Consider the following 19,836-nt stretch of genomic DNA (forward strand, 5'->3'; position numbering starts at 1 on the left):
TATATGAACAAGCGATAATAAATGATAATTTTAAAATAACACGCTATTTATAAGATTAAATATGTATAAAAATGAAGCAATTAGGTATAAAAGGAATAAGAACATAATGGATTATATTATATAACAAATAACAAAACATTTCAATATAAATTATTGCTATTAGTTAACTAGATTTTGTTAATCTTTAAACTATAACTGTGGCAAACAAATTGTATTTCCATAATGTATTGTAAATAGTACTCCGTTCGTCCCAAAATAGTTATAATGTTATATTTGCATAAACATTTGCACGCCAAATGTAACAATTAATTTGGGACGGAGGCAATATTATTCATAACATATCTAAAATCCTTAATCCTTTTATAAATTTACTTATAAATAATACAATAATAATTACTATATGTGATGTTTTTAATTTTAAGGCAGTTATTGGTTGTTTAAAAAGTCTAAAAGAATTTTTATATACTTATTCTATCTTAAAAAGAGTATAAATTCTCTAGCTGCTTTCATACCTTCATTTCACTTAAAAATCTTTCAAATAACAAAATTCGTTCCCCTACTTTGTTGTTTATTAGGTAAGATTGGCTTAAAAAACATATTTGCTAATTTTTTATGCAAATACTTAAGACATTCTGGTAATGGAGCATTCTCAGACAAACTTTCTAAAAATGGCCTCTTAAACAGTCTTTTAGCTTCTTGACATTGTTCAAAAGTAATTGTCCGGTCATCCAAGTGTACAAGATGTGGAAACCACGATATAATAAATAACCTTTACAAGAAAGGTAGTATACGATGATATTAAATTTAAATATATTTGATAATTAATAGTAATGTAATCTTATAGAGAGCGTTGGAAAATATAATGAAATATATTTATCTATAATATGTCTTACCTATACTGTAGATAATCATAGAATGTTCCACCATTAAGATAACTAGGTGCAGCCTTATTTCCCATAAGACTCAAATATTTCAAATTAGGCATACTCTCATAGAGATTCTTAATAAATGGATATAATTGATCGATTTTGTTATGATTTATCCATAATAATTGAAGTTTTGGCATGTATGGGAAGACAGTAAAGTCATCTATATTATTATAATCCAGGTTGAGAGATGTTAAGTTTTCGAACTCTGACAGAAAGTGTAAATTTCTAGAAAGGAATTAATGTAACAACTTGACGGATATAATTAAAATTATATAATGAATGAACTTGCGTACTCACCTACAGAATTTATTATTACTAATATCTAAAGTATGTATTGTATTTCCATAGTTTTCAATAATATCAAACGGCATATGAAATAGATTTTGAAATGCGAAGGACAAAGATTCAACATGATTTGCTTGCAAATCATTGGAAAATGAAATTTTTGGATTCCTAGAGTGTATATCTATAAATATTAATTTTCCAAGGGAGGTCATAGTTAATTCTTTGATTATTTTAACCTTTTTCACCTCGACCACCAATCCTTTTCGCTAACAATTTTAACTCATCGCATAAATCCAACCTAAAATAAAATAAAGTATATATCTTATACTACACATATAAGTATTTCATACCATATGTTCATAAAACATGAAATATATAAATAAATATAAATAATGTATATAAATGTAGCGTAGAAAAGTTTGGTTAATTAAAATAATATAAGTTTTTAATCAACTTACCTATTAATACTGTTCACCCCTATTTCAGATGCAACTATAAAACACATTTGTAGATAATATTAAACGTAGAAAGTAATATGTAACGCTTTATAAAAAAATGTGATACTAGATTAAGAAATTAAAATAACTACAACGTTATTCTTAATGTTAGAGTATGAAAATTCGAACAGTATATAGTTAAAAGTCTTGAGTATGATAAGATATGGATAATACGAGTGAGCGTTAATATCTACGTTATCTACTTAAATGATGATTATATGAAATAGATTTTTATGCATTGTGAGGTTAGAATGAATTATATAATTTTATTATTCGCAGAAATTATAAGATATCAAGTGTTATGAAACTAGAAAATTAATAAAAATCAAATATGTATAATATTTTTACCGAATTTTTTTGCATTATTATCTTTCCAAACGTTTTCATGGATTTATTCGACCGATTCCACCGGATAACCTTTAATTTACGTACTCACTGTATAAAATAATATTAAAGTGATTAAACTTCGCAGGTGTGATCATATTATCGCTCATATTACCAACGATAGTACTTCAACCGTATTAATTATTATACAAATATTTCAATAATTACTGAATCATATTCATGCACACATATTATACTTATTCGACATTATGTGAGTTTATTTTTTTTCTTTTAGATTAATTCTTAGAAAATCGTGCTTATCCGTATTAGTAATTAGTTAAATAGATTTAAAAGAAAATTTAAAAAGTAACAACGTGATACAACCATTTAAAATTATAAATTTATGAAACTAACTGCAGCGCCATATCGTAAGATGTGCAATTAATAAATAGAAAAGAAATTCAAGGTTGTTGATTAGGAAGGAAGGTTTATTAATTATTTAATTAATGATTTTTACTGTTTATATGTTAATTGTGCTGATAATTACAATAATAAACTTAGTTGCAAAATAAACAAAAAATTGATTTTACAATTTATTTTATATTATAATAAAAAAATTTTATATTATAATATTTTATAAAATTTTATAATTTTTATATTTTATTTTATATTATAATAATATATTATAAAATAAATTATATTTAAAAAAAAAATCAATTTTTCCTATTTTCTTTTGACTAATTTCATTATCATAATTACCAGCTTATATATTAATTATTAGTTAATGAAAAATGATTAACAGTACAATCAAAATAGTTGTTGAATTAAATGAGTTTATTCAAACATATAGAAACTATTAAAACTCTTAATACGTTTTTGTTTTTACGACATTACACAGAACGATTCGCATAGAAACGAAATCGTTTTAACTAAATTTACAACAACACGTTATAGAACATTACGCAATATTTAGTTTCGGTGTTAACGGCGATTAATAGCGTTATCAACGATTATTACCAATTAAACAACGAGATATTAACAATTATTATGATATCATAATTTTTTTTTTCTTTTTTTCCTCATTACCATCCTTTTTCTCATATAAGAGATATCTTTCAGCTCTATGCAATCTAAAAGAAAAAAAAACAAAAAGAATATAAGAAAAAGAGAAAGAAAAGAAAGAGATAGAGAAAAAAAAGAGAAAAAAGAAATCTAAACCAGATTTATATACTACGCGAGTCATATCGCGTATTAAAAAGAAAATTAATTACTCAATTAATTAATGATAGCGTACATATTTCGACGTGCTGATAACGAAAAGATAATAATAATAATAATAATAATAATAATAATAAATGTCGTGTAAGAATCCGAAGCGAAAGGACGGTTAGAACGAGGTCTTTCCGAATATAAAGTTTCCAGGTGCGTTAGGATCGTCAGAGGTGAAGTATTGTTTCCAAAGCTCATAGAACTTGTCTCGTGTTACTTCTTTACCCTGTAAGAAATAAAAAAAGAAAATAAGAAGATAATATATTATAAAAAATATCTTAGCCAATATTTAATTTATAAATAGTCTTTATTTCCCTTTTTATACAGGGATCTTTTATTCATGAATTTCTCACTACTTACCACCCCCATTTTTTTGAAAGCATCACGAGCCTCAGTCTCCTGTACGCCATGACTGTGACAAACGTTGCTAAACTCGTTCTCATCGATTGATCCGTCACCTGTTAAAGTTCATTATAAGGGGAATAAAATGTACTTCGAAAATCTTTAAATAGAATACTCTCGATGTAAGAGCTCGGGGGAAAAAAAAGGCTTTTTCCGAGAAGCTATCGAGTGGGATTAATTGTAAGTCTGGGGTGATCTTTTTCTTTCACCGTTCTGTCTCTTGTTTCCTTTTTATTTTTGTATTTAGATATTGTTGTTGTTGTTTTATATTAAATTAAGCGAGTAATAATAATTAACATACCGGAGGAATCCTCAAGATCGAACATAAATTTCATGTACGTTTGTTGCCAATCATGTGCGTTAACTGGATCCTTAGCGTAATCTTCCCACATAGAATACCACTCGTCTCGGCTGATCTATAAAAATTATATAAGATTTAGTTTCAATTTTTATTTTCAATCATTTACTTGTATATATATATATTTGTCATTGTTGTTGTTACTTGTCCATCTTGATCGGAATCGGCTCGTTGTTGCAAGCCTTCCCATATTTTCAACAAGGTATCCTTCGTCTGCGTTGTTTTCGGATTATCGGCACTCCAATGTCTGGAATTGCAGATCCGCTAAAAAAAAATACAAAAATTGTGTAACATTAATCAAGGATTGTAATTAATATATGTGAGAATTACGGTGAGAGATAGAAAAACACGGATTTTTTACATAATCATGCTTTTCTTTTTCTTTTTTTAAACATTATACAGTTTGTTAACGTCGTAGAATAAATCATACCTGTACAGCCAGATCGAAATCTTTCTTATCGATGGCACCGCTCTGGTTAACATCTGTAATATAACACCAGTCTTGTGTTAGTAAATCGCTAAAGGAAATTCTATAACTAAAAATGATTTCAAGGTCTCTATATCCATCGTTAATATATTCGTAACGTTCGAATTAATTAACTTTCTTCGATATAAGAAAACATAGGATGTGTTGAATTTTTTCGATCATCAGATTAATTGATATATAAATCGAGTAGATTTTAATTAATTGTTTAATCAATTTTTTGTCATTTTTATTTTAAATTTTTAAAGTCGTTAGTTCAGTGATCAATTATCAGGGTGAAACAAAAAACACAAAAAAAAACAACAACGATATTCCATTATAGTTGACTTCGAGTGTAGTAATTATCGTAACCAGCAGATAAATACCGAATGTACTATATGCATTGGTGACTTAATACTTTGCAACGAAGTATTATTTAACAATGAAAGACAAAAAGGAAAAATTATATATATACTAACCGTAAAAGAAAAAAACAATATTGCTGTCATAGCTCGTTATAATTCTATACTTTTTAATTAATTAGTCAATTCTTACATAATACTTATATATAAAGTTATCTTTGTCTCGAAAACTTTTTTATTATACACTTTATTTGTGTATTATAATAGTCAAGTGTAATTGGTTCCAGAATTGGTATCCAATTTTTAAATATACTTCACAGAGGACGTGCCAGATTATGAATCAAGTTTCGTTTCAATAAAGATAAATATATAGATAGATAGATAGATAGATAGATATATAGAAAGAGAGAGAGGAAAAGAGAATGAAAGAGAGAGAGTGAGAGAAAAGTACAGCTGATCAAATTGATCTTCGTCGATGAATCATCGAGTTTGTGGTCCCATTGCGAATTTTCCACTGACTCTTTGATTACGGTCGCGATTCAACGAGGAAAAAAAATCTAGAAAGAAATAAAGGAGAAAAAAAAAGTAAAGTAAAGTAAAAGAACGTATAAACCGTGTGTCCAGGACGAGTAGTCCCTTGTTGCAACATCGGCCATGCTGGAATAATGTGTATCGACGATGGAGAACGATCGTAGGATATGTTTAGCGGCCAATCGCGACGGTCAAAGAGGCGAAGAAAGTGAGGGACTAACGAGATCTATCAGGCGTGTACACGCCTGTGACCTCCATGATTCATATACGAGAAAATGTGTGTGTGTGTGTGTGTGTATGTATATGTGTCTTATGTTAGTATCGCTGTAATATCGTGCTTCTCCCTTTCGTGCCCTAACATATAAACGTATACACATATTCTTACGTGTATAGGTAAACGTTAATAAAGATACGTAGAAGCTTCGAATACACACACACATACATATATATAGTATAACATACACACAAATAAAGACCTAGAGAAAGAAGGATTACACAGCTATACTCTTTATATGTGTGTGTCTCTCACTCTCACTCTTTAGTGTTAACATGTATAGGTTAGGTATACACATTCGCAGAAATAATTCTATCATGGCAAGGCGACCCTCTTATCCAGACCCAACGCGTCCATTGTTTATCTCCTCCTGGTTGATACCATAAATAGGCGGGTGCTCTCTATCTCAGCGAACACCTAGTAGGTGCCGTACAAAACACCCCTCTCTCTCTCTCTATATAGCCTTGATTCCACTTTCAGAGAACCAAAAAGAGCCTCGAGAGATTCGCATAGGGCTGTAAAACAGTTTCCCACCCCCGTTCCCATACCCTAGAATAGAAGGGAGAAACCCATCTTTACTTCTTCATCTTGCTTTTTTATTATCATCTTCCTTTTTCTTTTTCTCTTTTTCGCAGTCTTTTAACGTTTTCTTTCGATGTAGACTTGGTCCTTGCTCGTTAAAGATTATCCAGGGTGAGAAAGAGTGAGTGAGATGAGGTCGAATGAAATAGAATCATTTAGAGAATGTAAGGATGTGCTCGTGAAGGAAGGAAACGACGATATATCTCGCGCAATATCAAAGTACTCGTTGAAAGAGTGAGAAAGAGAGAGAGAGAGAGAGAGAGAGAGAGAGAGAGAGAGAGAGAGATGGTCCATCGAACCGTTTGTTATTTCGGCCGTACGTTTCTGAAGTTAGTATATAAAAGGGAATGAGAAAGAAAAAGAGAGATAGAGGAAGAAGGAAAGACTATGAGAGTAAAACGTGGCTTTCGATGAGTCGAGAGAATTCTCAAGGGTACTATGTTCGATTGTCCCGGTGCCATAACCAACTGTCAGAGTTTACTCACCGAAAAAGGCGTTGAAGACGTAAAGCAGCTTCTTCTTGCGAAATTCCGATAGAGGCATCTTGCAAATAACTGGGTGTTTTTGCTTTTCAACCTACGCACAACGTAATAGAGAAATGAAATTATATTACAATTGTGTGTCGATTTTGTCGGTTCTTTTCATATTTCTATTTCTTTTTTTTTTTTTTTTTTTATATGTATAGCTTATTCGATACATTTTGTCGATAATTTTTCTACCGAAATTTTCTTTTCTTTAAATATAAACGATGATTTTTATTCAAAATAATTATGATCAATGAGGTAGAATAATGAAACTTCTTACACGTATTTCAATTTTCAATGTTCGAACGAAAGTGTGAATACTGTTGTCTTGATAATGATGACAATGATTTATATAATAATGTACAGAGTTATACCATCCGGTTTGATAAAAGATTCGTATCTCGTTAATGACGCAAATCTGACGTAGGTGTATCACTATTTTTAACGGTATTAGTCAAATTCGTAAGTATTTTCTAAGAACGAGAAAATTATTTGAAGATATTCCAAATGCGTCATAGCACGGTAATTATCGCCATATTTTTCATTGTTTTATAGCGAAAGTATGCTTATAATATTCATCGTTAAATTAAACGGGATGTTTTTTATCAAATAACAATACATAACATTTTAAGTAACAGTCTGGATAATCTCATCTTTCAAAACTACCCGTTCAAAGTATTTTTTTTTCTTTTTTTTTTTTTTCTTTGTATATAATCATTATTAAACTTCGAGGTGACGAATAACTTTAAAATCATGTATAAAATCATGAATAATTATTTACATTTTTATAGGGCCAAAAATCTGAACGGTTTCCTTCAACGCTCGAGTCATCGTTCTCGTTTTTATCGATTATTCATAAATAGGCACGATTAGATAAACGGTATTGATTATTCTTCATGGCGAATGGTATACTTCAAGATGATGATGATGGTACGTTGGAAGATTCCCCGAATTGTTTTTTTTTTAATAATAATAACAGAAAAGAACTTTATGAATTTTATTTCAACGGTGACGGAGATGTCCAATATGAAAAGTAAGATTCGATATGTTCATAAAAAAAATACATTTTTCTTTAAGATTATATACATTTTACTTATATAATATTTTACCGAATAATATACAGAATTAATGTATTTACACATCTATATATATATATATATAAAGAAGATAGAGGAGAGAAAAATATAAAAATCTAAAAATAAAATCTCGAGGAGTACCATTGTGTGAGGAAAATTACAGGCGTGAAGATTTGAAATGCGAAACGTTAACCCCCCGTCACAGGTCATAAAATATAACATGATTTATACGAGTCGATCTCGAAGCCATTAAAGATATCAACATTAACGCATAAGCTATAAAATTTTTAAACAAGTGGATTACTCTTTTGACGAGATTTTCTACTTTCTTCTCTTTTCTTCGTTTCTTTTTCTGTTTTTTCTTTTATTCCGACAAATCGTTCGCTACGTTAAAAGAAGACGAAGCAACGTTGATCTTCTTGTACGTGCTTATGGCATATAACGTATGTATAATATATACCATACAAAATTATATAAAATCGATAAGGATATCTATCCTTCATTTTATTACTTTACCGTAGACGAAATTTTATGATTAAACACGAAATAAATCGGGATTTTACGAGTTAACAACCAACGTGGAATGGCAGAAGACGGCAGCCATTTTGAATTGAAAATTTGGCTCGCTAGCTTTGAATTAGGTTTTTCTTATATTATAACTGCCAAGTTCTCCTGTTCTTGCACACGACGTTGTTCTCAACAGCAGATCGTGAAGCTTCCTAATGGACGACTTATCCCATTCAACATATTCCAAGTATATATACGTACACACAAACATATGTGTTCGTATAAATGTGAGTATAGAGAAATCCGTATCACGAACAAAAACGTAATATATATCTACTTATGTAGATTACCACACCAATTCTCACTAATTATTTATATATATAGAGGTAAGTCTGATTTGACGTTAAATAACAAATTAAATTTACTTCATTATCAACGTACGATCAATTATTGACATATTCCCTTATATATATATACAATGCACGTCCTACTTGTTGCGCCTCGACGCTTTTAATATTTCATTTGCTTTTCCATTTTCCATCATAGTCGAGACTGTTGCATTAAAAATGAACAGCTATGATAATGATGTTCCATAGATATGAACAGAGAAGTCTAGTGAACGTAATTTTCGGTCTCTTATGAGTAGTGAACAGTGTTGAGATATAAAGCTCGACAAGCCGAGAAGGTAAAAGAGAAAAAAAAAAGAAATAGAGGAACAAGAGGCTCTCTTGTATCGTAAAAATGGAGAAAGAAAATCCGAGGAACGAGACAAGTTAGTATTATACGTGTGTTAGCGTCCGATAAATATAGTTCGTCCTTGCTCACTTAATGGAACTAATGTACCCTCGTGACAGTCCTCTTTAACCATCTTCTACTTGTTAGAAAATGGAATATTATTTAATAACTTTTTTTGTTTTTATATTCTTTATGCACTTCGAAAAAGTTTTAACAACGAAATAAAATGATTAAGAACAAAAAAATATTCGTTTATCGGTAAATTCATTTATTGTGTTTCTTTTACGTTACTTTAACCATAATTTTGTTCGCCGTTATGTCCATACAATTTTCGTTAAATGATTAAAAAAAAAAAGGATGTTCCGTATCGAATAATATGTTTATGTATATTTATTTATAATATAACCGACGGAATAATAGATATTTAAACAAAATGTATATTTTGTTTTGTATATTTGATTGAATGCAATTAATAATCAAATTTGATAATGATTTAAAATATTAATAAATGAAACATATATATTTATAATTATAATTATCACATAAATTAATAATAAAATTGAACAGAAAATTATCGTTAAGAAAATGTAATGTCCGATCGTATAAAAAATATATTTAAATCGATACAAAAAAAAGAAAAAAGTAAAAATAAAGAATAGATGAAAGAGAAAGGAGGAGAAACAAGAATTGAAGATGGGAGCGCGAGCTTTAACGCATGTGAATTAATCGACCAAGTTATGGTCGAGATAGCTGATCAGGTCAAGTGATGTTACCGGGACATGGAAATACTCGTTCGGCCGAATAATCATGCAAGCATAGTAACCTGGCCATTCTCAATGACGTATTAGACGAGACCGAGATACAGAATAGATATATAGATAGAAGAGAATTCTCAATTTGATTCACTTACGTTAGATGATTAGATGTTATAACCAATGCTTTTCAAATCCTTACGACAATACTATAGCTATGAATTAGGTTCTACAATCTTTCCATTTAAGTATCTATTCCAGATTTACTTACTTATTTACTTACTTACTTACTTATAGTTGTATTTTTCTTCTTCTCACAGTCAGTTTCGATTACTTCTTCAATAATCCCATTACCAAAGGAAATAACTGGATATAAAAGAGAAGCCAGTAACTTATTGATTTATTAAAAGACACTAAAAAATTATTATAAAACACCCTCGAGAGATTTTATAATTTACGTATAAAATAAATCGGTTTAAGAACGAGTAATGGAATATCATTTGTAACTGTTGTCTATGTTATATTTCGAAATGATAATCAATACGTTCGATTAATGTTCCATCAATTCTTCATTTAGAGTTTAGATAGATTAGTCTGATCATATATTCAAATCAGTTTTATCAAGGCCAAGTAATGTCGCTATGTTTTTGAATAAATAAGGTAGGAAATTTATTTGAAAGCAAATTGGGATGACCTTAGTATTATAATCCCAATGAAAATGAATAATTAGATAAAAAATGATAAAGGTTCTTTTTCGCATGATTTCTTTTTCTTTTTTAATCGATTTTCGAATATAACCTTCGATGATGAATATTGTACATAACACTCATATACATATGTACATAATAAATATATATGTGATAATAACGTACATTTTAAAATCAAAGTATGAAATTCATATAAAATTCTTTATTTCGTTTGATTTTATGCAACCATCGTAGATCCAAACTTGTATATATCCATCAGACGTACATTGAGATCATCTATAGATAAAATACGTGCGGTTAAACAAAGCTTTTAACGAGAAACAGAATGGTTTACCGCGAACGTGAATAAATGTGCGACATATCATAGTTTTAAAACAATTTTCTTGATCCGAAGTGAATTCCATATATATGTATATACACCGACACCACAAACACCACTTATATTCGACGAAATGACACGATGATAAAATAAAACAAAATAATAATAATAACACTAGCAATAGTAGTAAAAGTAAATGGAATAGATTCAATTTCCTCTTGGACATTGGAAAATACATTCTATCGAATCCTACTTTTGAATATTTCTCTTATGTTAAATTCACTTCTTACCATTTTCGTTTACCTTCATCGTTTTATCGATTATTTTACGTTACACGTAGGTAAATTGCAAAATATGAATTTCACTTATTGATATTATTAACTCTTGACATTAACTGATAATATTTTTATATCGTTTAACGTAATACAAATGATAAGAGAAAAACAAAACACTTGACTGGGTTCAAATTGTATTGTAATTTTATCCTACTCCACTCTTAAATACATCTACGATTATAAAATTAAATTCAATATATTATTTAATATGTGCAATGTAATGTATATGTTCAACGATGCTATTATAGTTTGCCATTAAATTATATTAAAAGTTCGTGCGTTTTTAAATTAATATTTCACTTGCATATAAAAGTAAATTTTTATTGACTTCAAAAAAATTGGACTGAACTGAAACAACACAATAAACGTACGAACTTATGGCTCATCCTAATATATTAAAATACAATTTTTGACAATGTAATTTTCAATTTTAAATATATATATATATACTAAATAAATATTAGATTTTGTAAAAAAACAAAAAATAAGATGAAAAATTATTCACCAATTATATACGAACGTATCTGTTCAGTTATCAAAGATATTACTTACTTATTTTGAAATGTGGTATAATAGATTATGAAAGAAAATAATTTAGTAATTTAATCTAATTTTTACCAATCAATGTGTTTTATCCGTTAGAGAGAGAGAGAGAGAGAGAGAGAGAGAGAGAGAGGAGGAGAGGTACAGTGACGTAGGATTGGACTCACGTATGACAGGTTGTCGTTCGCGGAAAGTAATTAAAGTCCATTGAAGGCATTGAGATACGTATAGATATAGGAGAAGAACCGACGATTGACTCTAAATGGAGCATCTAAAGTAAGTATGCAAAGCGAATTGACATCGGACGATATAAACAAAGCCGGAAGTTTCATTTAAATCATGCCGTATTTACGAGTCCCTTACAGATACTACCGGGCCAATGAATGAATGAACCAACGCACGTGCTGCTTAACTCTTGCCATTTCTACTTTGGATTGCGTTTCTATAATATCTCGGTTGCTGCTCAGAATAATTCAAAACTTATGCGAACAAATTATGATTTAATAACTCTAACACGATTATTCTTTTTCTACTATTAATTGTAAATCTTTTGTATTTTTTTCATTTTGCCCAAAATTACGATCGTATTTGTTGTATTTGATATCAACAACAAAAAATCGATCACCTTTTTTTTGCTTACATGATATTTCAACTCAATAAATATGGTTTTGTTTTATTAAATAATGATTGCGAATCAAGCATGATAAATAAATACATTTGCTTCATCGATCCTATAAATTTTCGTTATTTATCTTTTCTTCTTGGCGTACTATTAAATAATTATAATTTTAATTATAATTAATCTTAATTATAATTAATTTAATTTTAATTATAATTAATCTCGTATTAAGAACATTTTACAAGATATATCACTTTTCTATTATAATTTAGTTTTATGATTAAAAGGACAGTCTTATTTTATATATTCTCATTATAATACGCGAAACCGAGAAAACACCGCACGTTGGCAAAATCTCCCTGGAGAAAAGTAAAGAATTAATAAAAAATATGACTTATTTTGTTGTACTATTTTTTGAGCTTCTTTTTTCTTTTCTTTTTTAACATAGAAACGAATTCGTACATTACCTACGCATCGTCTCTTGCTTAACCAACGTTCTACAAACTGCAGCAGCTACATTAATAAATCCTAAAAAGAATTACGTTTGAAATGTTTTTTCTTTTTTCTTCTCTAGGCAAACTTGTTTGTCGTGAGTGTAGTAACTACATTGAAATGAAAGTAAAAATAATCTTTTGCCTTTTTGTGATGTTAACGTTAGAATGAATACACATACACACATACACACATAAATATATATATACAACATATATACAATATATAAACTCCAAGACTAACTAACTAAGATTCTTCGAACGTACTAATATATCCATACCTTTATAAGGTTTTTCTTCGAGATGAGAAAAGGTTTTGATGTTGATGATGGTTCAAGACCAAACGATACACGACCGACGGAGCACAAATGAATTTTCCCTTTCGACAATCTTCGAGATATATCGATCGATTTTATCCCTTTTCCCTTATTTTCTATCTATATCATGAAAACTTTAGGTACTGTTTATCGACATACGAAATTCTTAGCTTCGAAATGCTAAGATGCCTACCAAAAGAGAACTATGAGGAAACTGTACACATCTTATAGTAACTTCACGTGAATGATTTGAATTCATATACACATACATATACTTACAATAAACACATATATATATATATATATATATATATATATATATATATATATATATATACATTGATTTACGTAAAGTGAAAGAGAAAGAGATGTAGAAAGGAAGGGAAGAAAAGGGAAGAAATATTTACATATGCACATTGTTCTCGTTGTAACAAGAAACGAAGATGACACTATGACGGAGGTCTCTGCCCTTTAAAATCGATCCGGAGAGTATCTATTAGCTTACGCGACTGATCTTGCTCGGACCTTCAAATTAATCGGGAGTTTCAAAGATAAACCATCTTCGGCTATGTACCTTATTTCAAGTAGGGACTCGAAGGTTGTATATAAGCTAACTAGATGGTCGAGGTAAAAATGCGGTTTTTCCGTTCAAAATGCTTGCGCTTGAGAAAAAAAATTCCTCACACAAAGGAACGTCAAGTGATCGATCGACTCTGGTTGTAGGTGTATTAAGAAAATAAAACAAATACTGAGAAAGATAAAAAAATTATAAAGAAAGAAAATGATAGAACAAAGACGAATAAGACGATAAAAGAGAGAACGAAATATAATAATAATAAGAGACACGTTCTTTTGATAATTCTTTTACCTTTTTCTTTAATCTTCGAAAAAATAGAATTCATTTTTATAATAATAATATATTATAATAAAAAATATTTTTATTCGCAATCGTTAAGACATTTTTTTTAATAGTTATAATTTAATATCAGATTTAGGCCACGCACATACGCACACATACACATACACACAGATATGTGAGGATTACTATCAATTTCCCGTTCGGGATAGCTTATTGTAAGGCTTGATTGGATTAACTTTGTGCATGATATAATATAATGGCTGCCAAGTTAATCTTATATTCTTCTAATCGTCATTATGATGTCATATGGTAAACGTCAGGACATGTAAAGGAATATGTGTGTACATGATAATCATCATCATCATCATCATTAACGATCCTTTATCATTGGCAAGCTTGATTTTTTTTTCTTTTTTCTTTTTTATTGAGAAAAGGTCAGGAGGACAGAGGGTCAGCTTGGATATTAACGGTTTAATCGGGGCTTTTTTATTTATTTATCGATTAAATTTATTCCTTATATGATCGAGTCAATCGGATATGCGTTGATCGTAAAGTGCATATCGTTAGGCGACGTGTCCTGTCATACGAAAAGACAGAAAGAGAAAGAAATAAAGAGAGTTAGAAAGAGATTATCTTTGAAATTCAGTACTCACTTCTACCTCAGAATTAACGATACAATAAAATTGTTAAGTGCCTCGCGTTTAAGACCAACCAGAATGATGGTTTATTACTGCAGTACCATTTAATTTCTACCAATATCTGATAAAAGCTCAGTCATAATATTCGTAAAGCATCCACTTTTGGGTTAACACCAATAAGAAAATAAGATTTTATTTATAGGATTGTTAAATACGTTTCTGTGAAATTTATATAACGTTCTTCTATTAACCGCAATAATTACGCTCGGTTGGTTTCTATTTAAAAAGGCTTGATTGTATCAATTAATCGGAAAATTCATTCAAAGAAGATAATCTTCGAAGTATTATTCCTCGTATATTATTTCGGATAGAAAGAAATTTTGCCGTCCTCGTGTATCGATACGTATTGTTTCATTCCCTTTTTTAATTAATTTTTCTATACCAAAGTACAATAATAATTACATTGTCTTTTGTAATCTCGCAATAACGCTAGAATTAAATTAATTAAACCTTTATTCGAGTGTTTATTAATTTCAAAACAAAGAAAAATAATGGAAACTTATGCTTTACTTCTCTACCAAATAATTTTGATTAATTTTGATAGTTCTAGTTTAAATGATCTTATGTCAATAAAATGATAGTAAGCGATGGTTATAAAAGGTACCAGCATAATCCATTTTTCTTATTGACGATGGAAAAAGGTCTTATTATGAAAAAGAAATTTGAAATTCTAAGAAAGTATAATCTCTTCAATCATCATCTTCACAAAGCATCGAAGATTTGAACCTATCGAAAAAAAGAATCCCGAATCTGGTTGGTTTTATTCGATAAATTTTCCCTAGATTTGTGGAATAACATTGACGTAACATTATGATCTTCTTTAGAAGAGGGTGAATATTCCCAAGACATTGAATAAACATAACCGATAAGAGAGAGAGAGAGAAGAATGATAGGAAAAAATTTTTTTTATTTTCCTTTTTCTTGAAAACTTAGATTTATTGTATCCAATAATAAAAGATAATAATCTTCCTTTCATTCACGGCGATAGGAAAACGTAAAAAAAAAGAAAAAAGAAAAAAGAAGAAATATAGAAAACAAAAAAAGAATTTTTTGTTTTTTGCTCTTTCATTTTTAATCATTGCTCAAAATGATCTATAATATAAGTGAACACCCACGTGATAATCCTTATCATTTTTTATTATTAAACAACCTTTCAGGGACGAGGGTCATACGACGGTACATCAAAATAAAATTCTATGATTATTATACTTGTTCATTCGACCCCTAACCTCATCCCCCCACCCCATAACGGAAGAAGAATCGTTGCTTTTTCCTTTTTAGCTTTGATAAGTAAGATAAGTTTTAAAAATTGATCGGATAAAAAGAAAAAGTTTATTATTCTCTCATTCCCATTTTTACTCATCCTCAATATCATACTCTCGAATCACCGTAACGAAAGTGCCATATTTTTTTGTCTGGTTAATTTCTAAGCCTATATATCGATCCACCTTAAAATAAATGTTTAAAAAGGGAAAAAGTTTTTTTAATCTTTTCAATTTGTACTCATCTTATTGAAACATCTGAAATATTCAAATCCGATAATGGCAAGAAAACTTTTTCTTTTTTTTAATGTTAAAACGAGTCCGTAAAAAAATGATCGAATAAATGAAAAGAAAATTTTGTTGTATACTTGTAAGAATATATAACTTGTAAGAAAGTTTTATTGTACAAAAGAAAGTGTCCAATGGGTTAATCTCGAAATCGAAATCATCCAATTTACTTTCCGACGATGACCGTTGCCGATGAAAAAATAAAATTAAAAAAGAAAAGAGACAAGACCCTTTTTTTACAAGACGGACTCTCGTTGGAAAAAGTGATCGGTATTGAACAACAATAAAAAAAAGGAAAAAAATAAGATAATCAATAACGAACGATTGATCATCGTCGTCGTCGTCGTCAAAGTCGGTGAATCAACGATGTGAATTAAAAGGGAGATTAATTACTGCATTACGAGTTCATATCTAATGTAGGCGATGTTATCGGGTCGATTCAATCGAATCTAATCGTAGTACGAGACAATCATACATTAATAATTATTACTTGAACGAAGTATGACGTTGAAGCGTTCATTTTGTTCTTTTCTCTTAGCCTATCTTCTCCGAAGACAATATCATAAATCCGATAATAATTTAATAACGAATAAAACAAAGATACATTTTTTATAGTATAAATGTTCCCATAATTATGAAAGTGATCTAAAGTCTAAATTGAAAAAAAAAAAATAGTTTATCAGTTATTTCACATCACGTTATTTTAAATTAAATTAATTCAATGTAATTTTCATGATATATTGTCAAAAATGAACCGTTAGATAGTGTTTATTATTTCAATATTATATAGAAATCATTTAGTGTTCAAATGTAATCCTTTAATATCTCGAAACAAGAGATATATGACTTGGACCACTTTTATAATTATGAGTACAAATGAACCATATGCGATCTAACGCGTTTGATGAAAGTGATTTATTTTTTTTTAAAGAACACACATCTTTGTTTCCTTTCTTATTATAGATAAAAAGTTATGTTTTTTAATTTTTACTTTGTTTTTTGTTTTTGTTTACTTAATACACGATATTATTTACAAGTCGTAACATGATTAATCTAGCGAAAAACGTTAATTAAAAAAAGTAGTAATATATTTTTAAATGATCATTGTATTATCTAAAAGTGGATCAAAGGGACCACCGTACAACCGTTATTCGGGCAAAAATTATAAAGAAAATTCTTTTCTACTTTGTGGTAACACGGAAAGGGTAAGCCATCATTTGATTATTTCTCTTCTGGATATAAAGTGGGTACAGACAAACTGATAAAAAAAAATCGAAAATTTAATTAGACTCGTAAAAAAGAAAAAAAAAGAAAATAGCAAGTGAACTAATAGTATGTTATTATATATTCTCATCCCTTTTTATAGTTTTTTTTTACTTATTATTACGTCTAAAAAAATCACTTATTATAATTTAAAAAAAAAAATAAGACTAGTAATAAAAAATTTTTCGTACTCACCACACAGAAGCAGAAGAATCAGAAATTTACGGTTGATGTCTTTTTACCGCGCGATCTCTTTTTCTTATTATTTATTTAGATTTAAAAATTCGAGAAAATTAATTGAAACCAAATCGTTTGCTATCACGAACGAGTTTCGAACTAGGAAGATCGCGTTTGAACGCGATGGTAGAGGGGAGGATGAAAAAGAATTAAAGATTGTTCAAGACAAAGGGGTACGAAAGTTAAGGAATATTATTATAACAATTCTTTATAGATCAGAAATCGATTAAAACAATAATTATACGATCCGAATAATAGACACATGAAGCACAAAATGCGCACTAACAGATCGAGCTTCGGCTCTTTATACCCTCGAACTTGCACCACCTGTGCTTGCGCAGATCGGCTTTCTAAGCTTCGCGCACTTTGTTCGTTCGTTCGTTCCTTCCTTCTTTCTTTCCTTCCTTCAATCGTTCATTCTCTCCCTTCTTTTGCTTTTCGTGATACCTTGGCACGCATTCGAGATGAGCTGCTGCTGCTGCTGCTGCTGCTGATGTTACTCGTTGTCATAGTCATCTTCCTTCGATCATAACTCAGATAGTGAAAAATCTCTCGACGATTATCTATTTCTTTTATTTTCTTTTATTATCTTTTCCCTTTTTCTTCCTATTTTCATTCTTCTTTTAACACCTTCTTAACGTGTTCTTATTTCTCGACGCGTACATTATTTGCACGTTTATCTAATAAATTTTCTCTCGCATTACATATTTTCCGAAATTTTTTTCAAGAATTCTCTGTTTTATTAGCACTAGATTTACGAATGTTTTGTTCATTATTTTTTAATGACTAACAAACATTGTTTGAATGAAAAGATGAGTGGAGGGGAGGAATTAATATTTACGTATATTTCATTACCTAACTAAAAACCAACCTATGTTTTTAAAAAATAATTAGTCCGTAAATCTAGTGTTAAGAAAGAAGATTCGAAGGTTGTTCTTAACTTCACTTTATTATTATTATTATTATTTTTTATTGTTGTTGTTGTTATTGTAGGCTCCTTTAACTTCCCCATCCCCCTCTTTCTATAAATTTTCTAAATATATCATCTTTCCAGAGACTTCTCTAGGAATTTATATTGTTTCTTTTTTTTTTTATATAAAAGAATCAAAAGTTATTCTCATTATTCTTATTACTACACTATTGTTTTATCATAATTATTAATTCTTTATTACTCTAAGACAAAATCGATCTCGTTGATTTTCTTCTTAATTATTATTTTTTCTCTTATTTTTCTTTTTTTTGGTTGTGTCTTTTGTATTATCGTGATTATTTTTCTTTCTCTTCCTTTTTATAAAAAGGGAAAAATATAATGAAAGTTGATGAAAAAGTTGAGCCGTTAAAGACATTGTTCGATTTGGGGGGTACATCCTTCAATATCGCAAAACCTATCATCGAACGTAGCTTAATCGTGAAGTTAACTTTCCGTGAGAAAAGTATCCAATAATTCCATGGACTCTCATTCTCTTAACAAACGAATAAACTTTTAACTACTATGCTATAAGTGACTTAGTTGTAAAGCCTTTTATTTCGAGTAAATTTGATCAGAAATCTATTTATTGCATAGAAAGAGAGAGAGAGAGAGAGAGAGAGAGAGAGATAGAAATCGAGACTATGATTCACACTTTATCGTGTCGCATGAATATTGCGACGAAAAAAAAAGAAAAAAGGGAACGCATCATAATCATTGAATATCGTAATCCTAAAGTGACCCAATTTTCATCTAAATTTATAAGAAATTGATCGTTCGAAATGTCTATTAAAAGAATATCGATTTTGTAAATATTCGATAAACGTTAAATAAATAAATAAAAAAAAAAAAGTAACTACGCATTGCTCCTATCTAAACGACAAAAAAAGAAATAAAAATAAAATAAAAACGAAAAAAAAAACAAGAAAGAATCGTGCGTTAGATTTTATTGAAATTCGAATAAAAATCCAAACTGCAACATTTTTATTGCAACACAACGCAATTATTACCATTTGTGTATATGCAGAGATACCTGTGTGTGTGTGTGTGTGTGTGTGTTG

General features: G+C 29.3%; 2 protein-coding genes across 3 annotated transcripts; both read right to left on the reverse strand.

Annotated features, from left to right (window-relative positions):
* Positions 1-138: 138 nt before the first annotated feature.
* On the reverse strand, positions 139-2,576 carry LOC122516767 (leucine-rich melanocyte differentiation-associated protein-like). The gene is made up of 6 exons (XM_043634865.1): positions 2,264-2,576; positions 2,060-2,146; positions 1,673-1,706; positions 1,227-1,512; positions 894-1,154; positions 139-769 (listed from the first exon to the last, which is right to left on the reverse strand). The coding sequence occupies exons 4-6, from the start codon at positions 1,424-1,426 to the stop codon at positions 535-537; spliced, it is 696 nt and encodes a 231-aa protein (XP_043490800.1). The 5' UTR covers positions 1,427-1,512; positions 1,673-1,706; positions 2,060-2,146; positions 2,264-2,576; the 3' UTR covers positions 139-534.
* A 272-nt stretch (positions 2,577-2,848) lies between these two features.
* Positions 2,849-18,116, reverse strand: LOC122516768 (calexcitin-2). 2 transcript variants are annotated; one of them, XM_043634867.1, is made up of 8 exons: positions 17,767-18,116; positions 10,162-10,236; positions 6,762-6,852; positions 4,495-4,547; positions 4,209-4,328; positions 4,008-4,122; positions 3,665-3,762; positions 2,849-3,530 (listed from the first exon to the last, which is right to left on the reverse strand). In XM_043634867.1, the coding sequence occupies exons 3-8, from the start codon at positions 6,817-6,819 to the stop codon at positions 3,423-3,425; spliced, it is 552 nt and encodes a 183-aa protein (XP_043490802.1). In that variant the 5' UTR covers positions 6,820-6,852; positions 10,162-10,236; positions 17,767-18,116; the 3' UTR covers positions 2,849-3,422. The 2 variants fall into 2 exon arrangements, with proteins under 2 accessions (XP_043490802.1, XP_043490801.1); XM_043634866.1 differs by lacking the exon at positions 10,162-10,236 and having other exon boundaries at positions 17,767-18,114.
* Between the last annotated feature and the right edge of the window lie 1,720 nt (positions 18,117-19,836).

Source organism: Polistes fuscatus, unplaced genomic scaffold (assembly GCF_010416935.1).
Source record: "Polistes fuscatus isolate 324 unplaced genomic scaffold, CU_Pfus_HIC Scaffold2, whole genome shotgun sequence".
NCBI lineage: Eukaryota > Metazoa > Arthropoda > Insecta > Hymenoptera > Vespidae > Polistes > Polistes fuscatus.